Source organism: Anser anser (assembly GCF_964211835.1).
Source record: "Anser anser genome assembly, chromosome: 24".
In the NCBI taxonomy this organism is placed as follows: Eukaryota; Metazoa; Chordata; class Aves; order Anseriformes; family Anatidae; genus Anser; species Anser anser.
Window position 1 is genome coordinate 4,239,830 of NC_139745.1, and position 18,179 is coordinate 4,258,008.

An 18,179-nucleotide genomic window follows, 5' to 3' on the forward strand; every position below is an offset into this window, starting at 1 on the left:
TTGCCCCCAAAGCCCAGTCCCCCCCCCTCCCCCCCCAGCCCGTTTTGGGGCTGAGGTTCTCAGCCCCACAGCCCCTCCGTGAGGGAAGGAGGAACCGCACACAGCACATCACCAGCAGCCATTGCCCATGGTCTTTTATTTATTTTTTTTAAATTTTTTTTCCAGAAAAACACATTTTACATAGATGGTACAAAATTAAAAACACAAATGAAAGGAGGGGGGAAAAATCCTGCAGCGACAGGCTCTCGCTGCAGGGACTCCAGCAGGAAATCTCTTTGGAAAGCACGGCCGGGGCGAGCCGCACGCAGCCTTCCCCGTGTATTCCCTCCCTCCCACCCACTTCATAAAAATTCAAGAGTTTGACACAAACAAGCTTTGGTTGCTAGCAGTAAACATGGAGTTACATTCTTCCGTCTCCTCGTAGACAATCTTGTGACTCAAGGCTTTTACACCAGGGGAGACACCGACACCACCTCGTGAGGGACATTTTTCCCCAATACATTCAAATGCCCCGTTACAGCCGGACCCTGAGTGTGCAGCCTCATCCGCCCGCGATTCGCTGTCCCGTAATGCATAGTGCCCAGCGCCTGCGAGCCGAGCATGGGCAGGGTGGGTGATGATGCAGCAATTTATTTAATTATTGTCAAGACACGGGAAGAACCACAACAGCAAACGCAACAAGAAGATGCAAATCAATCCCACCCTCTCCAGCGTGGCTTCCCTTTACAGATAAAAATCCCTGTTTTCTGGGATCCCAGGGCCGTACTGGCCCTGGGGAAAACCTGAGTGATTCTCTAAGCCGTTCGCTATTTGCTTTAGCCTAGGACAGGGATGGCTACAGAAGTCAAATCCCCACACAGAGTGGCAAGGCAGAGTACACAGAGAAGATCCCGTCTCCCTGGTCCAAAACCTATTAGATGCTTTGGCTATTTTTTTTCTTTTTTTTTTTTTTTTTTCTTCTTACTTTTGTAAACAATAATCAAGAATACTGAGAGAAAGTGGAAAGATTTACAGAGATATTTACACATACTAGGCATCTAGCAGAAAAATCACCAAACCATTAAACTGGGGGCGAGGGGGAAAGGTCCTACACGATTCTTCAAGACAGATACAAGACCCAGGGGGCAGCCGTTTCCCCGGCACAACCAAGGTGCCACGGGAGGGCCGGCAGCCCACACAGCGCGGCAGCGGGACCGCAGCCCAGGGTTAGACGCGCAGCCTGGTGCGCTCTATTGCATTTACCCCGTTCAGACAAAAGCGGTTTCCCTGAAGTGGGTTTGTCTAGGTCCCATCACTAGTTGAGAACTCGAGGTCCTTCCCCCACCCTCCCAAGAAGAGACCACCACCTCACCATAGAAACTACTGGAGCAGGGCAGGCTCAGCTGGGAGCCGCTCTCCATCCCCGCAAGCCTCGGAGCAGGGGGTGGATTTGGGGCCAAACAAAGCTTTGGAGGGAATGCCAGGCTCCGACAGCCTCGGCAAGTCCCCGTGGCAAGGTTGGAGGAGATGCTCTCCACCTGCTCCAGCCCTGCTCCGCATCTAAACCTATCACTACCTAAAGAACAGCAGGAACCGTGCTCGCATCCTGAGATGCCGGCACAGCGAGATGCCCTCCCTGGGAAGGCTCAGGCCAGCCCCGGGATTTTGGAGTGGAGTGTCAATGGCCCGAAAGCAGGGATCCAGAGCTTCCCCCAGCCATCGTGAGCCAACATTTGGGGGAAGCCAGGAAGGGAGCAGACGGAGCAGTTGCACCTCCCTTGGCGGAACTTGGCACCAGGTCCCTTGTCCCAGCAGGTCCCAGCTTGAGGACGAGTGAGGGCAGGGATTCGGGACGACGCTCAGTCTCTCAACACCCTCCCTGGCTGCTGTCAGCTCTTCAGCTCTCACCACATTGCCCTGGGACCCCCATCTTGGCTTTCTGGTCCCCAGCCCCATGGCACCAGCCTGCTGGGAGCCTGTGTGACATCCCAGCCTGCGGGTGACAAGGGGGACTCCAGCATGGGGCAGGCAGGAGCGTTCCCATTGGGACGGCGGGGAGGGGAATGTAAACAGGAGAGGGGAATGGAGGACAGTCCTCAAAAGCCACCAGGCTGGGAGAAAATCTGGAGTTGGGGAGCCAACACGGGCTCTAGCAGCTGCTCCCTGCCCCTGCACTGCCTGGCTTCTCCATCCCTGCGCACAGATTGACAGACCCAAATTCCTCCTCAGTCCAGCAGGGAAGGGAAAGAGACTATTAAAATACAGTTAAAAAGAAAACAAAACCCAAACATACCAAAAAAAAAAACCACAACCAAAAAGCTCGACAACACGTCAAGTCCACCTAGCGAACATCCAGTGAGGTAGATCTACGCTTCCAATACAAACTTCGTCACATCTTTGTGCTGTTAGAAAAAACCCTCCTCTCTGTCCAGCACTGGGCTACAGAGGCATTTTATCCCTGAGATTGCTCGAATACCTGAGAATAAGTTGCAGGAATTAGGTCCTTTCTCTCTCTCTCTCTCTCTTTTTTTTTCCTTTTTCTTTTCTTAAAGATTAAAATATACAAAAATACAAAAAACAGAATATTTATATTAAAAAAAAAAAAGACGACAAACAAACCCAAAGATACGTCATCCACGCACATCCTAGTGCAGCTTTCACTTGGCGTTGGCTTCGGCACGGACGGGGCGGCCGGCCCCAGGAGAATAAAATTTACTGTCACCGGGGCCAATAAATAAAGGCAAGGCTGGGGGGCGGCGGGGAGAGACGACGGCAGCCGCTGACACCCTGCTCCCCCTTTCCCTCTGCCCCTGGGCAGGCTTTGCCCAGGGGCCATCAGTTTCTGGCGCACGGCACGGGCAGGAGGAGCAGCGGCGTTTCTGTCCCGCGTGGGTTTGATCCACGTGGAAGAGCCGGGCTTGGTGGTGTCTCCTCCGAGCCGCGCGCTGACGTGCGGGAGCCCCGGCTGGGTTGCGTTTCCCCGAGGGAAACACCACCAGCAAAACCCCGGCAGCTGGCTTAAGCACTTCCAGCCCTCGCAGCCTTCCCGCTGCCCGGCTCCGTGTTTCGGAAGCGGGGAGGACCTGCGAGCGAGGAGCTGGGGGAGCCGCGGGGCCGGCCCGTGGGCGTCCCCCAGCTCTGCCGCCCTCGTCCCTCCCTCCTCCGGGCACGGGGCAGGGGAGCAGGGAGCCGCGAGAGCCTCCCTGAGATGCTGCCTCTCTGCTCCTCCTCCCAGAGACGCTACTGCCCGGCTTCGTGGAGAATAAAGACGAATCAAACGTGTTTCTTTTTACCTGCAAGAGGTGCGCTGAATGCTCCCCCCGCTATTTTTGGAGCCGTCCCAATTAAAAGCGGGCTTCGGGGAGGAAAAGGTGCTGCCGTCTCCCCTCCCCGCTCCCTCCTCCTGGCCCCCGTGGCCGCCCGTTGCCTTGCCAAAGCCTCTCCGTCCCGGTGTTAGCCCCCGCCGCCGCCTGCCATCATTCCCGGGTTTCGGGGAGCAGGGGCGAGCTGTGCATGTCCTCCTCCTCTCGGAAGTAGGCAGGCTTTCCCTGAGAGCTGGGGGACTGCTGCGCTTTCGCGGGGCAGTTGGCGACCATGTGGCTGATGCTCTGGCAGAAGTGGCATTTCTTGGGCTGCGGCGGGAGCTTGCACTCTTTGGCGTGGTGGTCCAGCCCGCCGCAGTTGTAGCATCTGCGAGGGGAGGAGAGAGATTCGAGGAGGAGAAACAAAAGGAGAGGGGTCCCTGCCACCGAGGGTGGTGGCGGCGGCGGCTCCAGGTTTACTCCCCCAGTGGGTTTGGACCTGGCCCAGTGGTGCTGCCGGTACCCAGGAGATGGCAGCAAACCCACGTGCCGAAAGCAAGCGTGTGGGGACAAAATGGGACATTGGGGGCTCACATCCCTCCAGCACGACCGCGGTTATGGATCCTGCGTCTATGGATCCTACATTTTGGGTGACCGCCAGCCTGCACGGTACAAGCCACCAGCACTCGGAGCAGCAGGAACAGGCAGTCGCACGGCCGGTGGCCCCAGCTGGGAGGACAGGGACCGTGGCCATCAGCACGGGGACAGCCCCGAGGGGGGCTTGTCCGAGGCTGTGCCTTCGCAGCACGCACCCCCAGGCGCCACTTTCGTGCTGGAACAACACGGGGAGCAGGAGCTGCCTTGTGCCCGTTTCTCATCCTGCATCGTTCTAGGATGGCCGCGACCATTTGCTCTCTGCTTCTCCTCCCCAGCTCCTTCCCAACCGATTGGAAAACCCAAATTTTAGGTGAACAGCCGGGGAAGAGGGCAGCATTGCCGCACCTCGCCCCGGGGGCCCCGAGCCTCACCGTGGGAGACGCTGCCAGGACGTCCGGCCGTTTCCTTCCCACGAGGAAGGGTTTCTCTTAGGGAAAATTACCCCTGCCCAGCTCGGCCGGCCGCGGCTCCCGCTCACAAGGGGAGCATCAGCCCGGGGTGTCCCCGACCTCTGCCCTCTCCCTTCGGCTTCTCTGCCCTTTCCCCACCAAGCTGCATCTGCCGCTCATTAAGCGCAGGAGGAAGCCGCTTTCCCAGAGGAAGGGCCGCTGCCCACCCCGTGCCCTGCTGCCCCCCGGCTCCGCTCGCCTGCCCAAAGCAGGCAGGATGGGGCCGCCCCGGCCCGGCTCACACCCGTGCATGGGACAGCCTCCTGGGGACCACAGGGACGCGAGGGGGACGCTGAGCACGTAGCCCCTGCTGGAGCCCAGCCCCAGGCACCTCCTGGCACCCGCAGGGCTCCGAAGCAGCCCCGGATCAGGCCCCAGGCGCCCCTTACCGGTCTCCTTTCGATCTGCGTTTCTGGAGGCTCTTGCCCTTGGGTCTCCTCTCGCTGCCGATGCAGAAGACGCCCCCCGGGCCGGTCACCCGGATGGACTCCAAACCTTTGGATGACTTCTTGAAGGTGAATTCGACAGCTTCGCCCTCCTTCAGGCTGCGGAAGCCCTCCATGTGGAGCTTGCTCTGGGGGCAGGAGGGGACAGGGATCAGCACCAAACCAAGGCGCCCCCAGCCCCGGCACAACCCAAGCCCCATCCCACGGCACCAGGGCTGCCGGTGTCCCCTGTGCCTGCCACCCCAAGGGTGCAGACACCAGGGACCGAGCTCGACCGTGCACCTTCATCTGTTGACGCGGAGCTGAAGCACGCAGCCAAGCTGGGCTCATTGATCCAGCAAACTGGGGCCGGCGGAGCCAGACCTGACCCTAATTTCAGTGGGGTGTGCTGCAAAACGCTGGCTGTCCGTGCTGCAGCCCCCTTCTCCCCCCGTCCCGCACTGCCCATTGCAACCTCCCGATGCCACAGGCTGGGGATGCTCGCGCAGAGATGCAAGACTTCGTTTTGAAAAGACAAAAGGACCTCGAGGCTTTGCACGCGCAGCCCTTCTCGCCTCCCCATGGAGAGGCAGAACCAGGGGGACACGGCCTGAGCCCCCCGCACCCATGCCCGCAGCAAGTCCGGGAGCTTTTGCCCTAAACCACGGCTGCACTGCAGAGGATGCAACACGGGGGGGGGGGGTGGGAATCGGGGCCCTCAGGGCGGCATCTGCTAGTCCCTCCCTGCTCCGCTTCCCAGAACAATAAGGAGCTTTTCTCCGGGGCCCAAAGGCTGCAACGTGACATGCCAGGGCTGCTACCAAAAATACGAGTCTCCCCTGGCCTCGGCTCACCCCAGCTCTGCACCGCCTTTGCCTGAGCATCCTTAAAAAGCTGCCGAGCTGGGTGCTGGCCCAGGGTAACCCTAAATGCCGCAGCTCCCTGTGGCTCCAGCCCTTTAAACGCCCCCAGCAATTAAGCAGCCATTTGGCCCTGGCTCAGCACCGCCGGGGGCATCTCCCGGCCCCGGGGGTCACCGCGCTGATCGACGCCGTGAAAACAAACGGGTTCGGAGAGACTCAGGCTGCGAGGGAGCTCGTGAGAGGACGGAAAAATCCTCTCCACTTTCCCCGAGCCCCGTCCATCTCAGGACACCTTCGCGCGGAGCTGGGACGGGCGACGCGCCCAGCACCTCCTGCCCACCCGCATCGCTGCCGGGCCGGGAGCACCCCATCCCAGGCGGCTTTTCGAGCGGAGGTTTGGCTCAGCTTCGTTAGCGGAGGCTTAACGAGCGGGAGCAAAGAGTTAAGGGGGAATTTGCTGGCGGAGGGAGGAGCAGCTCCAGCCTCGCCGGGCTGGGATTCCCGGCAGAGCCCGACGCCTGCGCGGCTGCATGCAGCGGGGACCCTGCTTTTATGAATGGAGCATCTCCCATTCATGGGCTGCCGAGTTCCCATCACGTGGCCGCGGCCGCCCGTGCTTCCCGCAGGGATCCTCCGCGGGCACGCTGCCCGTCCGGGCAGCCCCGCCGCCTTCCCTCTTCCCTCCTCCTCTTCACCCTTCAAATCTGCCCGGGACCCGCGTGGAGACACCCCGCAGGAGAGCAGGGAGGGAGGAAATGGAGCCGCTGGGGTTTAAGGGTGATTTTTTTTCGGTGGGATCTTGGGAGGATGCGCCTGCATCTGCGGGCACGTGCAAGTGAAAGCGCAGCAGAGCTTGAGAAGCTGCTCCTTCTGTCCTCCCTTCCGTTCCCAAACCTCCTGGGGGGTTTTAGCCACACCGGTCCCTACCGCCACGTCCTAGAGCCTGGCTCTGGCTGGGACAGAGCCCACGGGGCTGCGGTGGGCCAGGCCGCCCTGGGAGAGATCACCAGAAACCTCCGCTGCCTTCCACTGCCGAATCAGAGCCAGAATTTAAGCTATTTAACCTCCTCCCTGCTGGTGAGGACACCCTGGGACAAGCTCTGCCCACACCATGCTGCTCCGAGCGGTCCCATCACCGCCCGCCACCGGTGAACACCCTGCCACGCTCAGCACCCCCCACACACCTCTCCCCAGCCCCAGCCCGGCCCCCTGGTGCCCCACATCACCGGGAGGATGCCGAGCATCACCGGGAGGGTGCCGAGCACCTCCCCAGCACCAGCTCCGGATCTGCCCCAGCCGCCAGCAAAGCGCAGGAGGTGCCTGGCTCAGCCCCAGCACCCCGGGGTCGGCCACAGCAGCCGCTGTCGGGGGCGAGGAGGGGACGAGCTTTGCTTGGTGGCACTGCCGGAGGCTGGGGGATGCGAGGGAGGCCGGGGGACACGAGGCAGCCTCCACCGGGGTGTTTACAGCCGCGGCCGGCCCAGCTGTGTTTACACTGCCGGCGATGAAAACTCGCAGGCGCTCGGCCCCGTGCTCCGGGACAAAGCTGAGCCGCAGTTGGGGGGGGGATGGACCCCGGCACCATTCCCTGGGGGCTGCTGCACCCCTGGGTGCCGGGCTCCCGCTCCTCACCCCTCCCGCTCTGAGCACCCACCCCGCTCCCCGCCATCGCCCCGCTTTGGCAGGACCAAAGAGGACGAGGAGGGCCGGGGCAGAAGCTGCCGCAACATGATGGGGAAGCGATTTATTTTCCAGCGGCGGGCGAGGATGACAACCGCCTCCTCGGCCCCCCGGCCCCCTCCGCCAAAAGGCCAAAGGAAACGCCCTCTCCCCGGGGAAGAAGGGGGGGCAGCGGCCGGGGCGCCCCAGCTCTCCCCCCGCCGCGGCCTTTTGAAGTGAGCTGCGAGTGGCTGGTGGTCCCTGCGCATCCCCCTGCCCCCTTCCCAAAACACACACATTGCTGGCATTCCTCTGTTATCAGATAGGTAATCAAACTGCAGCCCATTGAATTAGCTGCATACCTCCTGCATCTGAAAGGAAGGGGCCCAGAGCCCCCGTCCCACACCACACACAAAGCGGGAGCCTTCCCAGGCCTCCACACACACACACGCACACACACAACCCCCCCAAAAAAATAAAGGGAGGAAGGGGGGGGCTCGGAGCGAGCCGGGGATGCTGGCGAGGGGGAGCACAGGGGAGGGCTTGGGCTGGGAGCCACCGGGGCCGGCCAGCGAGAACAAAGGGCCGGCGGCGGCCGAGCTCACGCCGGCCAAATTCCAGGAGTTCCAGGCCACGGCGGGGGGAGGAAGGGTGGCCGGCATGGACGCGGCCCCACTGACCCCCTTCGCTGGCCATGGGGGCTGGAAGCCCCAGTGCTGCGCTGCGGTTGCCCCCGCCAAGCTCCGCTGTGCCCCCGTGCACTGGCCCCGTGCCCGCAGCAGAGCCGGGTCCTGCACCCCACGGGTTGGTCTCTCGGGGAGGTGGTTTGGGGGCAGGGGGTGTAGAACGACCCCGTGCTCTCCATCACAAAGCACTGACAATAAAACTGTGTTTTAAAGCGTATCCCAGCGCAGGGATCTCGCTCGTCATCATTAGGGCCCAGAGTTAACCGGCGGGACGAGAAGCAGCAGCAGCGCCGGCGCTGCCCGGCCCAGCTCCCCGTGGTGCTGAGTGGCCCCACAGCCCCACCACGGGCCCTTCGCCCCTTTTCCACCCATCCCGCACCCCGGTGGCTCCAACAGCATTTACCACAGACAAAGACCCAGCACGTGAGCGGCCGAGCGCTGCCCACCGCCCCAGCGCATCCGCGCGGACCCCAGCTTCACCCATTTCCCCTTCCCCACCTGCACGTGGGCACCTTCCTCCCTCCTCTTCCTCCCACCCCACAAAACCCCCACGGCGGCTGCTTCCCCTTGGGGCTGGAGCACCCCAAACCCAGCCTCTGCTCCCCAAACCGTGGCAGCGGCTCCGCTTTTTGCCCCCAACCCCGCTGGGCGCTGGAGGGGCTCGGCCGGCCCCGGGGTCACCATTGTCCCCGCGGCCGCCCCAGCGCGACACAAGGGGACGTTTATTCCAGCCGGCCCCGGCCACTCAATCAAACCATCTTTGTGTCTGGAGGGGCCTCGGGCGGCGCGGCCGCTGCACCTCGCCCTTATCTGCGCGGGGGAATCGCCGCGCTTTCAACTCGAATCTCTGGGAAAACAAGCTGGGTCGGGATGCTGCCCTAAGAGCGGCTCCGGGACCGCGAGCGGGGCACCGAGCTGGGCCAGGGGATGGCCGGGCCGTGCTCTGAGCTGGCTGCGGCGTTTTGGGCAGCCTGTGCCTCCGTTTCCCCCTCGCAGTCAGGAAAGACCCCCCCGGCAGCCAGCACACAGAGCTCGGATCCCACAGCGGGGGCACCAAACCCTACAGGCTGCACCCCGCGGGAGCTGCTCCCACCCTGCTGCCCCTGTTTTAGGGTTGGGCTTGGCGCAGCCCCCAGCCCCTGCGCAGAGCAGCCCCTTCCTCGCTCCCACCCCAGGGACGAGCGGGCTCACAGAGGGCTCCCGCTCGCCCAGTTTGGGCTAACGCTTGCCCAGTTTGGGCTAACGCTTGCCCAGTTTGGGCTGGCACGGCAGCGACTCCTGCCCGGCCGGCACAAACAGCTCCGTCGGCTCGACGGCCCCCGTGGGACGGGGCAGCCTCAGCCCAGCCCGGGAGCGGTTTCAGCCGAGCGGCCGCTGCTGCCCGCCGGGGAACGAGCCCCGGGGCACGTCGTGGCCGGGCTGGGCACCAGGGAACACGGACCACGTCCACAGCCCGTGCCCAGGCAGGATCCGTCCCCTGGGCAAAGCCCTTCCCTCTTCCCAAATTGCCATTTCCCAGCGCTGCTGGAGGGAGCGAGCACCAGGGGCTGTGCTGAGGCTTTTCGGGGGCTCACGCGCAGGAACCGGAGCAGGAATCTTCTCCCGCTGCTCAGCCCTCGGCGCGAACATCGGGGCAGATGCTCAGCCTGGCAGGAGGCGGTGGTGCAGAGGGAGATGCCTGCAGGACCCCGCCGCAGGGAGCCCAGGGGATTTCACCGAAACCCTACTGGGGATTTTCCAGGCTCTCCCTCCCGCAATCTGGAGCAAAGCCCAAAGATTTTTTTTTTTTTTCCCAAGTAAAACCAAAACAAAGCCACGTTCCTGCCAAAATAACCACGCGTTCCCTCAATTTTCCACCGTAAGCAAGCAAAATTAAACACTAGATTAATTCTGGGGGGGAAAAAAGCACCCACTGAGGGTCTAAGACATCAGTTGCCTGCCCTAAATCCACCCCCTCAGCTCGCTCCGTTGGGTTTTTACCTGCCCCCAGGTTGCCAAACCCTCGCTCCCTTCCCAGGCAGGCACCTGGTGCTGCGAGGGGGCCAGCACCAGCACCAGCTAATTAGGATCAGCTGCTGCATCTTAATTTCATACTCCCATATTAAAGCAGGGGAACGTCCAGGAGCGGCAGCACCCCTTCCTTCGGCGGGGTCAGCTTTGTCCTGGTTATTTTTAGGAGCAAATAAATGGGGAAAAGGAAAAAGCCAGAGCTCGGGGCAGCAGGGGAAGGGGCTGGCGAAGACCCCGGCTCCGTCCTGACCCTCCCCAGCTCCGCGCCAGTGCCCTAGAGAATGGGAGAAATCCCATTCATTTGGGCCATTTTATCTCGGAGACCATTTAAGGGTGTTTTCTCTCCCTGCCCGTCACCCTGGGGGCTCGAGAGCTGGGGATGGGGGAAGGGATGTGCCTGCAGCCATCAGTTAATCTTTAGACAGAGACAGGAGGCTTTTTTTGTGTGCAACTTGAGGGAGTTTCAGAGCAGGAATAAAGCCGCTCTCTTTCACCGCTCGCCACCGGGCACCGCGTTCCCAGGAATTCCTGTTCCCAGGGCGCGGCGCGTGGTGCGCCGCGATTTAATCCAGCGGTTATTTAAATAAAATAAATAAAAATCAATTAAATAAAGCCATTGCTCTCGCCTCGCCTCCCCTCCCCCCCCCCCCCCGTGAAAGCGGAGAGGCCAAAGCGCATTGCTGCCCCCCCCGGGGAGCCCTTCCCGAGGGGACGCGGTAAATCCCCCTCCCCCCCCCCCGGCTCCCGCAGCCACCCACGCCGGCACCCCGGGACGCCCACCCACGGCTGGGGTGACCCCAGCCCCACGCGGAGGCAGGAGCAACCACGCACCCGAGTGGGGAAAAATGGGATTTTTAATACCAACCCCACGGGCATCGCTGCTCCGATGCGCTGACTTAGGCGCACGCTGCCCCTTCCCCTTGCTGCCGCCCCCACGGGGGCCGCATCCTGCCCCATGGCAGGCAGCAGGAAGGCAGGACCCCGCTCCTGGGGGAGAAACGCCCCGTGTGCCCCCCACCTTTGCGCTCGCTCAGGGACGGAGCTGCCTCAAAACCCGTGCTTTTGTTAAAATTTCTCATCTCATCACCTCCCAGCCCTGCTTGGGGACACGGCACCAGCCCTTGTCCCCCTCCAACCCATCCCCTGTGCACCCGTGCGGGGACAGAGCCCCTCTGCCCCCCTCTGTGGGGCTCCTGGGGCCAGGAGCCCCCTCCCCGTGCCGGCACGCAGCCGGCTGGCCCCGCGCTGCGGGCAGGACAGGAGGGACACGTCCTGGTCGTGTCCCCCCCCACGGACACGCGGGACCGTGGCACCGAGATGCCAGAGAGCAAAGCCCTGCAGCCAGCAGCTCTCCTTGCCAAAAATCACGGAGCAAAAAGTCCCAAAACTGCCGCTTTTAGCAAGGATTTAGACCTGTTGGAATGGAGGAACGCTCTGAGACACGGAGCCGGGAGGCAGGGACAGCGCGAGGCTGCTGCGGGAGCAGCGAGGTCCCCGTGGGACGGGCAGCCCCATCTCCTCCTCTCTCTGCCAGGGCTACAGGGCCAATTTTGGGGATGGTTGTGCTCTCTCTGCTGCTCCAGCCAGCAGGCGCTGAGCCTTGGGGACACGGGAAAGGGGCACACACATCTCCCCTTCTCCCTTTTGCCAGGTCTGCCTTCCCTGGCAGCCCAGCTCTCCCCTAAGCGATGCCCAGAGCAGCAGTGTGAGCCCAGGACCACATCCCTGGGGAGAACCGCTGCAAATCTGGGGTCTTCACTAACACCAGCTGGATTTTTGCCACCTGGTGACCCCCAGCCCTTCACGGGCGCTGCTCAGCCCTCGGCATCCCCAGGACGACCTGCTCCGCTCCTCCGGGCTTCAGCTCCCCACAGCCCCCAAATGAATCCATCTCCAGTGTCCAGGGGAGGCATTTTAACCCAAATGCCTCATTTTTAGCTCACAATGAGAGGGAAAGGCAGCCCTGGAGGAGCCCTGTTAGTCTCCTGTCCTGCAGAGATTTTAATCTCTTTGTGATCAGATAAAGGGGGAGAGAGATGGAGACGCGCTCCCTGCGGAGAAGGGCCATTCAGACCTGGTTCCTGTAATAAAGTGATTTAATAGATCTAAAGAGGCCAATTCCCTTCTTTCTCCCACAATTACTTCCTGTGGGTCATCATTCACGTATGTAAATGAAGAGGGGAAGGAGCGGGTTATCGGGGAGCAGGGGGGGCTCTGGGTGCTAAACCCCCATGGCTGCTTTGGGGCACCTCGCACCGCGCCGGGCACGGCACCCCGAGCGGCCCCCGCTGTGGCCGGGGTCTGCCTTTTGCCCTTCGGGGCCTGACCCCCTCCCCAGGGTGCGGAGACACCTCTGGTCCCTCTCCCCGGGTGCCGAGGAGGGGTCGGGGCGACCCCGCGGCTTCGCTGCAGGGGATCGGCGACCTTGTGCCGAGAGCGAGCGGGGTGGGAATCGGAGGATGCTCAGGGCGCTACGCCAGCCCCAACCCACCTCAGTCCCGCGGGACGCGAAGCCCACGGTGCCACGAGCATCCCGGGTGGGACCCACGCACCGTCCCCAGGCGCTGTGTTGCCTCTCCCCTACCCAAAATCACCCCGTGCCCGGTGCTCGCCGCGTTTCCCGAACGCGCCAAACCCCGTGCGGGGCTCCTGGCAAACGGGACGCCGGGCGGTCGCCCCTCTCCCCGGGATGCGCCGGTGGAGCCACCCGGCCAATTCTCTTTTCCTGCAGGAACGAGAGTGAGAGCAATCAGGAAACCAGACTGTCTGGGGGCAATAAAACCCGGGGAGAGCGGAGGAAGGCTCGCCCCCACCCGCGAGGTCCCGCTGCACCGCATTGACATGCAAAGACCCATTTGCTGCCCCTGGGGAGCACCCGGTGCTCGGCTCGGCTTTCCCCTGCTGATTTGGAGCCCTTGCCCCCAAATCCGGTTGTTTTTTTTGGGAATTGGCTCCTACAAAGGCAGCTTCACCATGCCGCTGCCGAAGGAAGAGGGATTTGGTTCTCCCTTGTTCCTCTGCTTGCCTGGGCAAGGCTGGGAGCCCCTTGGGGACCCCAAATCCCAGGATGAGCCCTGCCAGGGTGAGACACAGCTCCGGAGCTCAGCCCCGCACCTGGGCTGCCCAGCAGACCGCAGGATGGACCCTGCTTTTGTGGGATTCACGCCTGTTGTCAGCACCGGTCACTGGAGCCGGCTCTTCCAGGGGCTCCCCGGAGCTGGCGTTCACGGCACCACCGCGCCGCCTCCATCCCCGTCCTGCTCCCGGCCGTATGCACAAAAACACACGAGTTTGCTCCCCAGATACCACGTTCCCTACATTCACAATGCTTCCCAGCCCCGATGACCACCGTTTTCCCCGTCGGAGCGGGGACCCTGGCACAGCGGGGCACGCTCAGCACCCAGCCCCGGTTCCAAGCACGCAGGCGCTGAGCCCCATAACTCCCTCCCGGCGTTGCCCCACGGCCCCCATTCAGGCACCAGCTCAAAGCCCGTTTCCCCAGCCCCTACACCGGGTCCCCCCCTACACGGCGGATCCGTCCCCCCCCCCCCCCAGCGAGGCAGCTTTGAGCAGCCGCAGCCCCGAAATTGCCATTTCCCTCGGTGCAGGATCACCAACAGGACACGCGCGGGGCTTCCCCGCTCGGCAAGGTGCGCGGGTTAAATCCGGACACGAGACCGCCGCTACCCTACAGGATCCATAGGGGCGTGGATGTGCCCCTACACGCCTTTGTGCCAGCCACGGCAGGACCAAGCACAGCCCCAGCCCGCTGCCAGGGAGCAGGGTACGTTTCGGGCAGGGCTTTTGTCCCCCAAAACGCAGCACAGAGACCGAGTGCGGGTCACCGTGTTGCAGCCGGATTTGGTTCTCCAGTTCCCAGGGACAGCGTCCTGGGGGCCCGCAGAGAGATAATTCTCCCCCCCTACAAGGATGAGCTGGGGAGAGCCCCATCCAGCGTCCCTGCCTGGCTCAGGGGTCCCAGGACCCCATACCCAGGGGAAAGGCAGCTCTTTCCCCTTTCCCTCCACGGGGTGAGCAGCGGCCCTGCCCCAGCACCTCCCGTGCACCCCCTTTTCAAGCCGGCGGGCACCTGCTCCCCCGGCCCCGGCCCCTCTCCGAGCTCCAACGAGCTCCCCAGTGAACCATGATGAGAAAATGAAATCGCTCCGGGATCAGCTTACGGGGCCGGTCCCCGGAGAGGGCTGGGGGCTGCGGCGGGCGCGGGCCGTGCCTGCCCTTCGCTGCCCTCCTCTCCCCGGGGGAAACGAGCCTGGGGGCACCCCGGCTCCCCCAGGACACCACTCTAAAATTGGGGGGAGCGACGAGATCCCTTTTCGGGCAGCACGGGGGGGCCCCATCCTGCACAGCATCCCCCCGGCGGGCTGCTGGGGCTGCACCCCCTTCGCTCCCCACCCCAGGGCCCCACTCAGGGGCCGGGCTCGCCGCCACGTACCTGGTGCACGAAGACGTCGACGGGCGAGTCCAGCGTCGCGCCGCCCTTGGCGGTCATGGAGAGGAAGCCGAAGCCCATGCGGACGTTGAACCACTTGCAGATGCCGGAGCCGTGCAGCGGCTGGGGCTCGTTTTCGGCCTTGGGAGAGTCTCCGGTCGTCTCCTCACCCGGCTTCGCACCTGGGGAGAGACCCACGCCGAGCACCTGAGCCGGGGCTGGGGGAGCGCCGGGTGCCCCCAGCGCCGCCCAGGCCCCGCAGCCACCCGGGGAAGGAGCAGCAGGAGCCCCAGGTCGGGTCCCGCAGGCTGGAAAAGGCGAAAAATAATAATAATAATAAAAATATTATAAGACTCCCTTCCCCAAACGCAGCGATCAGCTCAGCCTCCACGTGCGTGCGGGACCGCGCCGGGTGCCGGGGGAAGCAAAGGGAGCCGCTGCCGGCGTGACCCGGGCGGTGTGCGGGATGGGAGCCCGAGGTCCGGCCCCCTCTCGAAATTGTTTAAAAAGCAAAACAAGGAAAAAAAATAATAATAATTAAAAAAAAAAAAGCCAAAACAAAAAAAAAAAGAAAAACAAACCAAACCCACGCAAAAGCAGGAAAAACTCCCCCAAAACACCAACTCGCCCCCCCCAGCCCTGCGGCGAGCCACGCCGGGGAAAGTATTTTACCCCGCCGGCAGCATCCGTCCCGCTGCACCCCTGCTCCCAGCTGACCCCCCCCACCCCCCCCTCCAGCCCCGAGCTCCTGAGTTCATCCCAGGATTGGAGGGGGGGGGGGTGGCAAAAATCCTAAAAAAAATAAAAATCCCCCAAATCCCCCCGGCCCTGCAGCAGCGGGAGCGTGGCCACGCTCGGCCCGGCTTGGCCATCGGGTTTGAGCGGGGCTCAGCGGGTCGGGTTTGAGGGGGGGGGGTCCCTCGCCCCCCCCCCCCCCCCGGCCGGGCTCTGTCGCCGTTATTAATAATCGCGGAGGCGAGGAAGGGCTGCGACAATAATATAACTTAACCTGCAAACTGCTGGTTGGAAACAGACCCCATCCCGGCACCCGCTTGCAAATTCCGAGTTGTGGCTGTTACCGCCTCCTCCTCCCTCCTCCTCCTCCTCCTCCTCGGCCAGCTTTGAGGGTAGCAGCCCGGCCAAAAAAAAAAAAAAAAAAAAAAAAAGGAGGAAAAAAAAAAAAGGGGGGGGGGGAACAGAACCAAAAAAAAAAAAAAAAAAAAAAAAAAGCCCAGCTTAGACCCCGCCAGGAGGGAGCCGGGAGAGGTTTGACTCCATCTTCACTCCAACAATGGGGGTGGGAGGGAGCGGGAGGGTTTTTTTTTTTCAAAGGCTCCCAAATTCTCGCAGACAATAGCGGCCCCCGCCCCCCCGGGGACCCACCCGCGGGGCTGGGGGGCGCCGGGCCCCGCCGGTCCGGCCCGCCCCCACGTGATGCTAATTTCCTAATTAACCCCCCGGTAATAGCGACACATTCCGGGAGGGATTTGGGAACTGAGGGGGGGGGGGGGGTTGAGTTCCCCCCCCCCCATTTAGGGGCGAGGCCACCCATTTGGGGGGAACCCCACGGGGGGAGGCGAGGACACGCGTGGGGGGGGCGGGCACGGGGCAGAGCCCCTCGGCCTTTACCCGGGGGGGGTTTTTTTTGGGGGGGGGGCAGCGGGGGGGGGTTCCAGGACACCGGCACCTCCCCACGGCCTCCTCTCCCCGGCCTCCCCCCCCCCTCGCACCCACCCACGCGTGTCCGGGGCGGGGGGGGGGGGGGGAGGCCGCTTGCCCCGGAGCCCCGGGGAGCGGGGCCGAGGCCGGGAGCGGGGCGGAGGCCGGGACAAAGGGCGAGGGCCCGCGGCCTCCCCGGCCTCCATTTCCGGCCGGAGGCTGCGGCCTCCCCTCCCGGCGGGGGCACAGCGCCTCCCGCCGCCTCCCTCCCGCGTGGTGCGAGCTGTGCGTGGGGGTCACCCCCCCCCGACCCCCCCACCCCGTGCCGAGCTGGCCGTGCCCCCCCCCCCCGTTGTGCCCTCCCGGAGAGCCCCAGGAGCGGCCTCAACCCCGCTCCGCGCTGCCTCCCCACGCGGGATGCCGTCCCGAGTGGGTTCCTGGAGCGGGGGGGGAGGATGCGAGGGGAGGTCGGGCACGGAGGGGGCGTCCCGGGGGGGCTCGCGGTGGGGAAGGGAAGGGGCAGCCCCCGCTCGGGCCCCCCCGTGAAATCCCGCGTGGGGGAGCCCCGCGTGGGGGGCGCCGCGCCCCCGGGCTGCGGCAGCGCCGCCGGAGCTGGCCGCGGTGCTGAACGGCGCCTGTCCAGGGTGCTGCGCCGCGGCCTTCCTCCGCCGCCTCCTCTTCTTCCTCCTCCTCTTCTTCTTTGTCCCCCTCCTCCTCCTCCTCTTCTTCTTCGTCCCCCTCATCATCATCATCATCTTGCTCCTCCTCATCTTCTTCCTCCTCCTCCTGCTCTTCACCTCTTTCCTGCTTTTCCTCCTCTTCTTCATCTTCCTCCCCTTCCTCCTTCTCCTCCTCTTCATCTTCTTCTCCCTCCTTCCTCCTCCTCCTCCTCATCTTCTCCTTCTTCCTCCATCCTCCTTCTCTTCTTCTTCCTCCCCACACTCTTCCTCCTCCTCCTCTCCTTCCTCCTCCTCTTCATCTTCTCCTTCCTCCTCTTCTTCCTCCCCATCCTCTTCTTCCTCCTCGTCTTCTTCTTCCTCCTTCTCCCCCTCTTCTTCCTCCTCATCTTCTTCCTCCTCCCTCTCCTCCTCTCCCTCCTCCTCATCATTGTCCTCCTCTTCTTCTTCCCCTTCCTCCTCCTCTTCCGTTTCCCCCCACTCCTCCTCCTCTTCTCTCTTCCTCTTCTCCTTCTCTTCCTCCTCCTCCTCCTCGTCTCCTTCCTCCTCCTCCTCCTCCTCACCCACCGCTCCCAGGAGCCCCGCATTGCCCCATCCCCGCGGAGCCAAGCAGCCCCCCGGGCTCCCACCAGTGGGTTCGGGGGACGGAGGAGGAAGAGGAGGAGGAGGAGGAGGCTGGTTTTCCTCCTGCACCCGAGGGCAGCGAGGCAGGTGAGCCTTCAGGAGGACGTGGCCAGACCCGGGGCAGGGGTGTCCGTGTGCCAGCACGGTGGGGACCTGCACGGCCCCCTGAGGCTCTGCGCCCTCCCAAAGTGCGGCTCAAGCAGAGGCACAGCGGGGCCGGGCAGGGCAGGAGGCGCCCACTGCCTGAATAAGCCAACGCTGCGCACACGCTGCCATCTTTACAGCCACGATGACAAGGATAGACGGCGTGGGGGGAACGCCACTAACGCGCCTCTGACTCACGACATCCCCCGTGAGTCCCCAAAGCCGAGTCCCCAAAGCCAAACCCCCGTGTCTGCAGTAGCAGGAGGTCAGAGTCCAGCCGGCTGCTCTCCCTCCCAGTATGACCACCCTCCCATACTGGGGACGGACTGGCCATCCCTCCAAAGCCCCCACCGCGTGCCCTCAAGGGCGACCACCTTCTGCTTCCGTCCCCGCTCTCCAGCCCAGGCCAGTTGGGGTGCGCCCCATTTCCCCTCCCACCCCCGGCTCCCCACCAAAATCTGAGCGAGGAGCATGGAGGGAACCCGCGAGCGCATGGGGAACAGGGACTCCACCTTGGGGGGGCCCTAAAGACCCCCCTAAATCCCAGCCCAGCGAGAAGAGGTGCCGAGAGCTTTCAGCAGGTACCGACCAAAGC

At 63.4% G+C, this 18,179-nt stretch overlaps 2 protein-coding genes across 2 annotated transcripts; both read right to left on the reverse strand.

The window, feature by feature from the left end:
• Window positions 1-108: 108 nt before the first annotated feature.
• LIN28A (lin-28 homolog A) lies at window positions 109-15,623 on the reverse strand. The gene is made up of 4 exons (XM_083810535.1): window positions 15,490-15,623; window positions 14,484-14,662; window positions 4,777-4,961; window positions 109-3,669 (listed from the first exon to the last, which is right to left on the reverse strand). Exons 1-4 carry the CDS (start codon window positions 15,518-15,520, stop codon window positions 3,456-3,458), a joined length of 609 nt encoding a protein of 202 aa, XP_083666661.1. The 5' UTR covers window positions 15,521-15,623; the 3' UTR covers window positions 109-3,455.
• A 1,283-nt stretch (window positions 15,624-16,906) lies between these two features.
• Window positions 16,907-17,918, reverse strand: LOC310885921 (uncharacterized protein; the record flags this gene model as incomplete). The annotated part of the gene is made up of 2 exons (XM_083809808.1): window positions 16,907-17,634; window positions 17,783-17,918. 2 exons carry the CDS (start codon window positions 17,916-17,918, stop codon window positions 17,030-17,032), a joined length of 741 nt encoding a protein of 246 aa, XP_083665934.1. The 3' UTR covers window positions 16,907-17,029.
• Between the last annotated feature and the right edge of the window lie 261 nt (window positions 17,919-18,179).

Coding starts and splice junctions, on each gene's coding strand:
- LIN28A (XM_083810535.1), bottom strand. CDS start 15,520: ATGGGGTCTGTTTCCAACCAGCAGTTTGCAG. Junction 4,962..14,483: donor TCGACGTCTTCGTGCACCAG/GTACGTGGCGGC, acceptor TCCTGCCCCCAG/AGCAAGCTCCACATGGAGGG. Junction 3,670..4,776: donor CGCAGATCGAAAGGAGACCG/GTAAGGGGCGCC, acceptor CTCCCCTCGCAG/ATGCTACAACTGCGGCGGGC.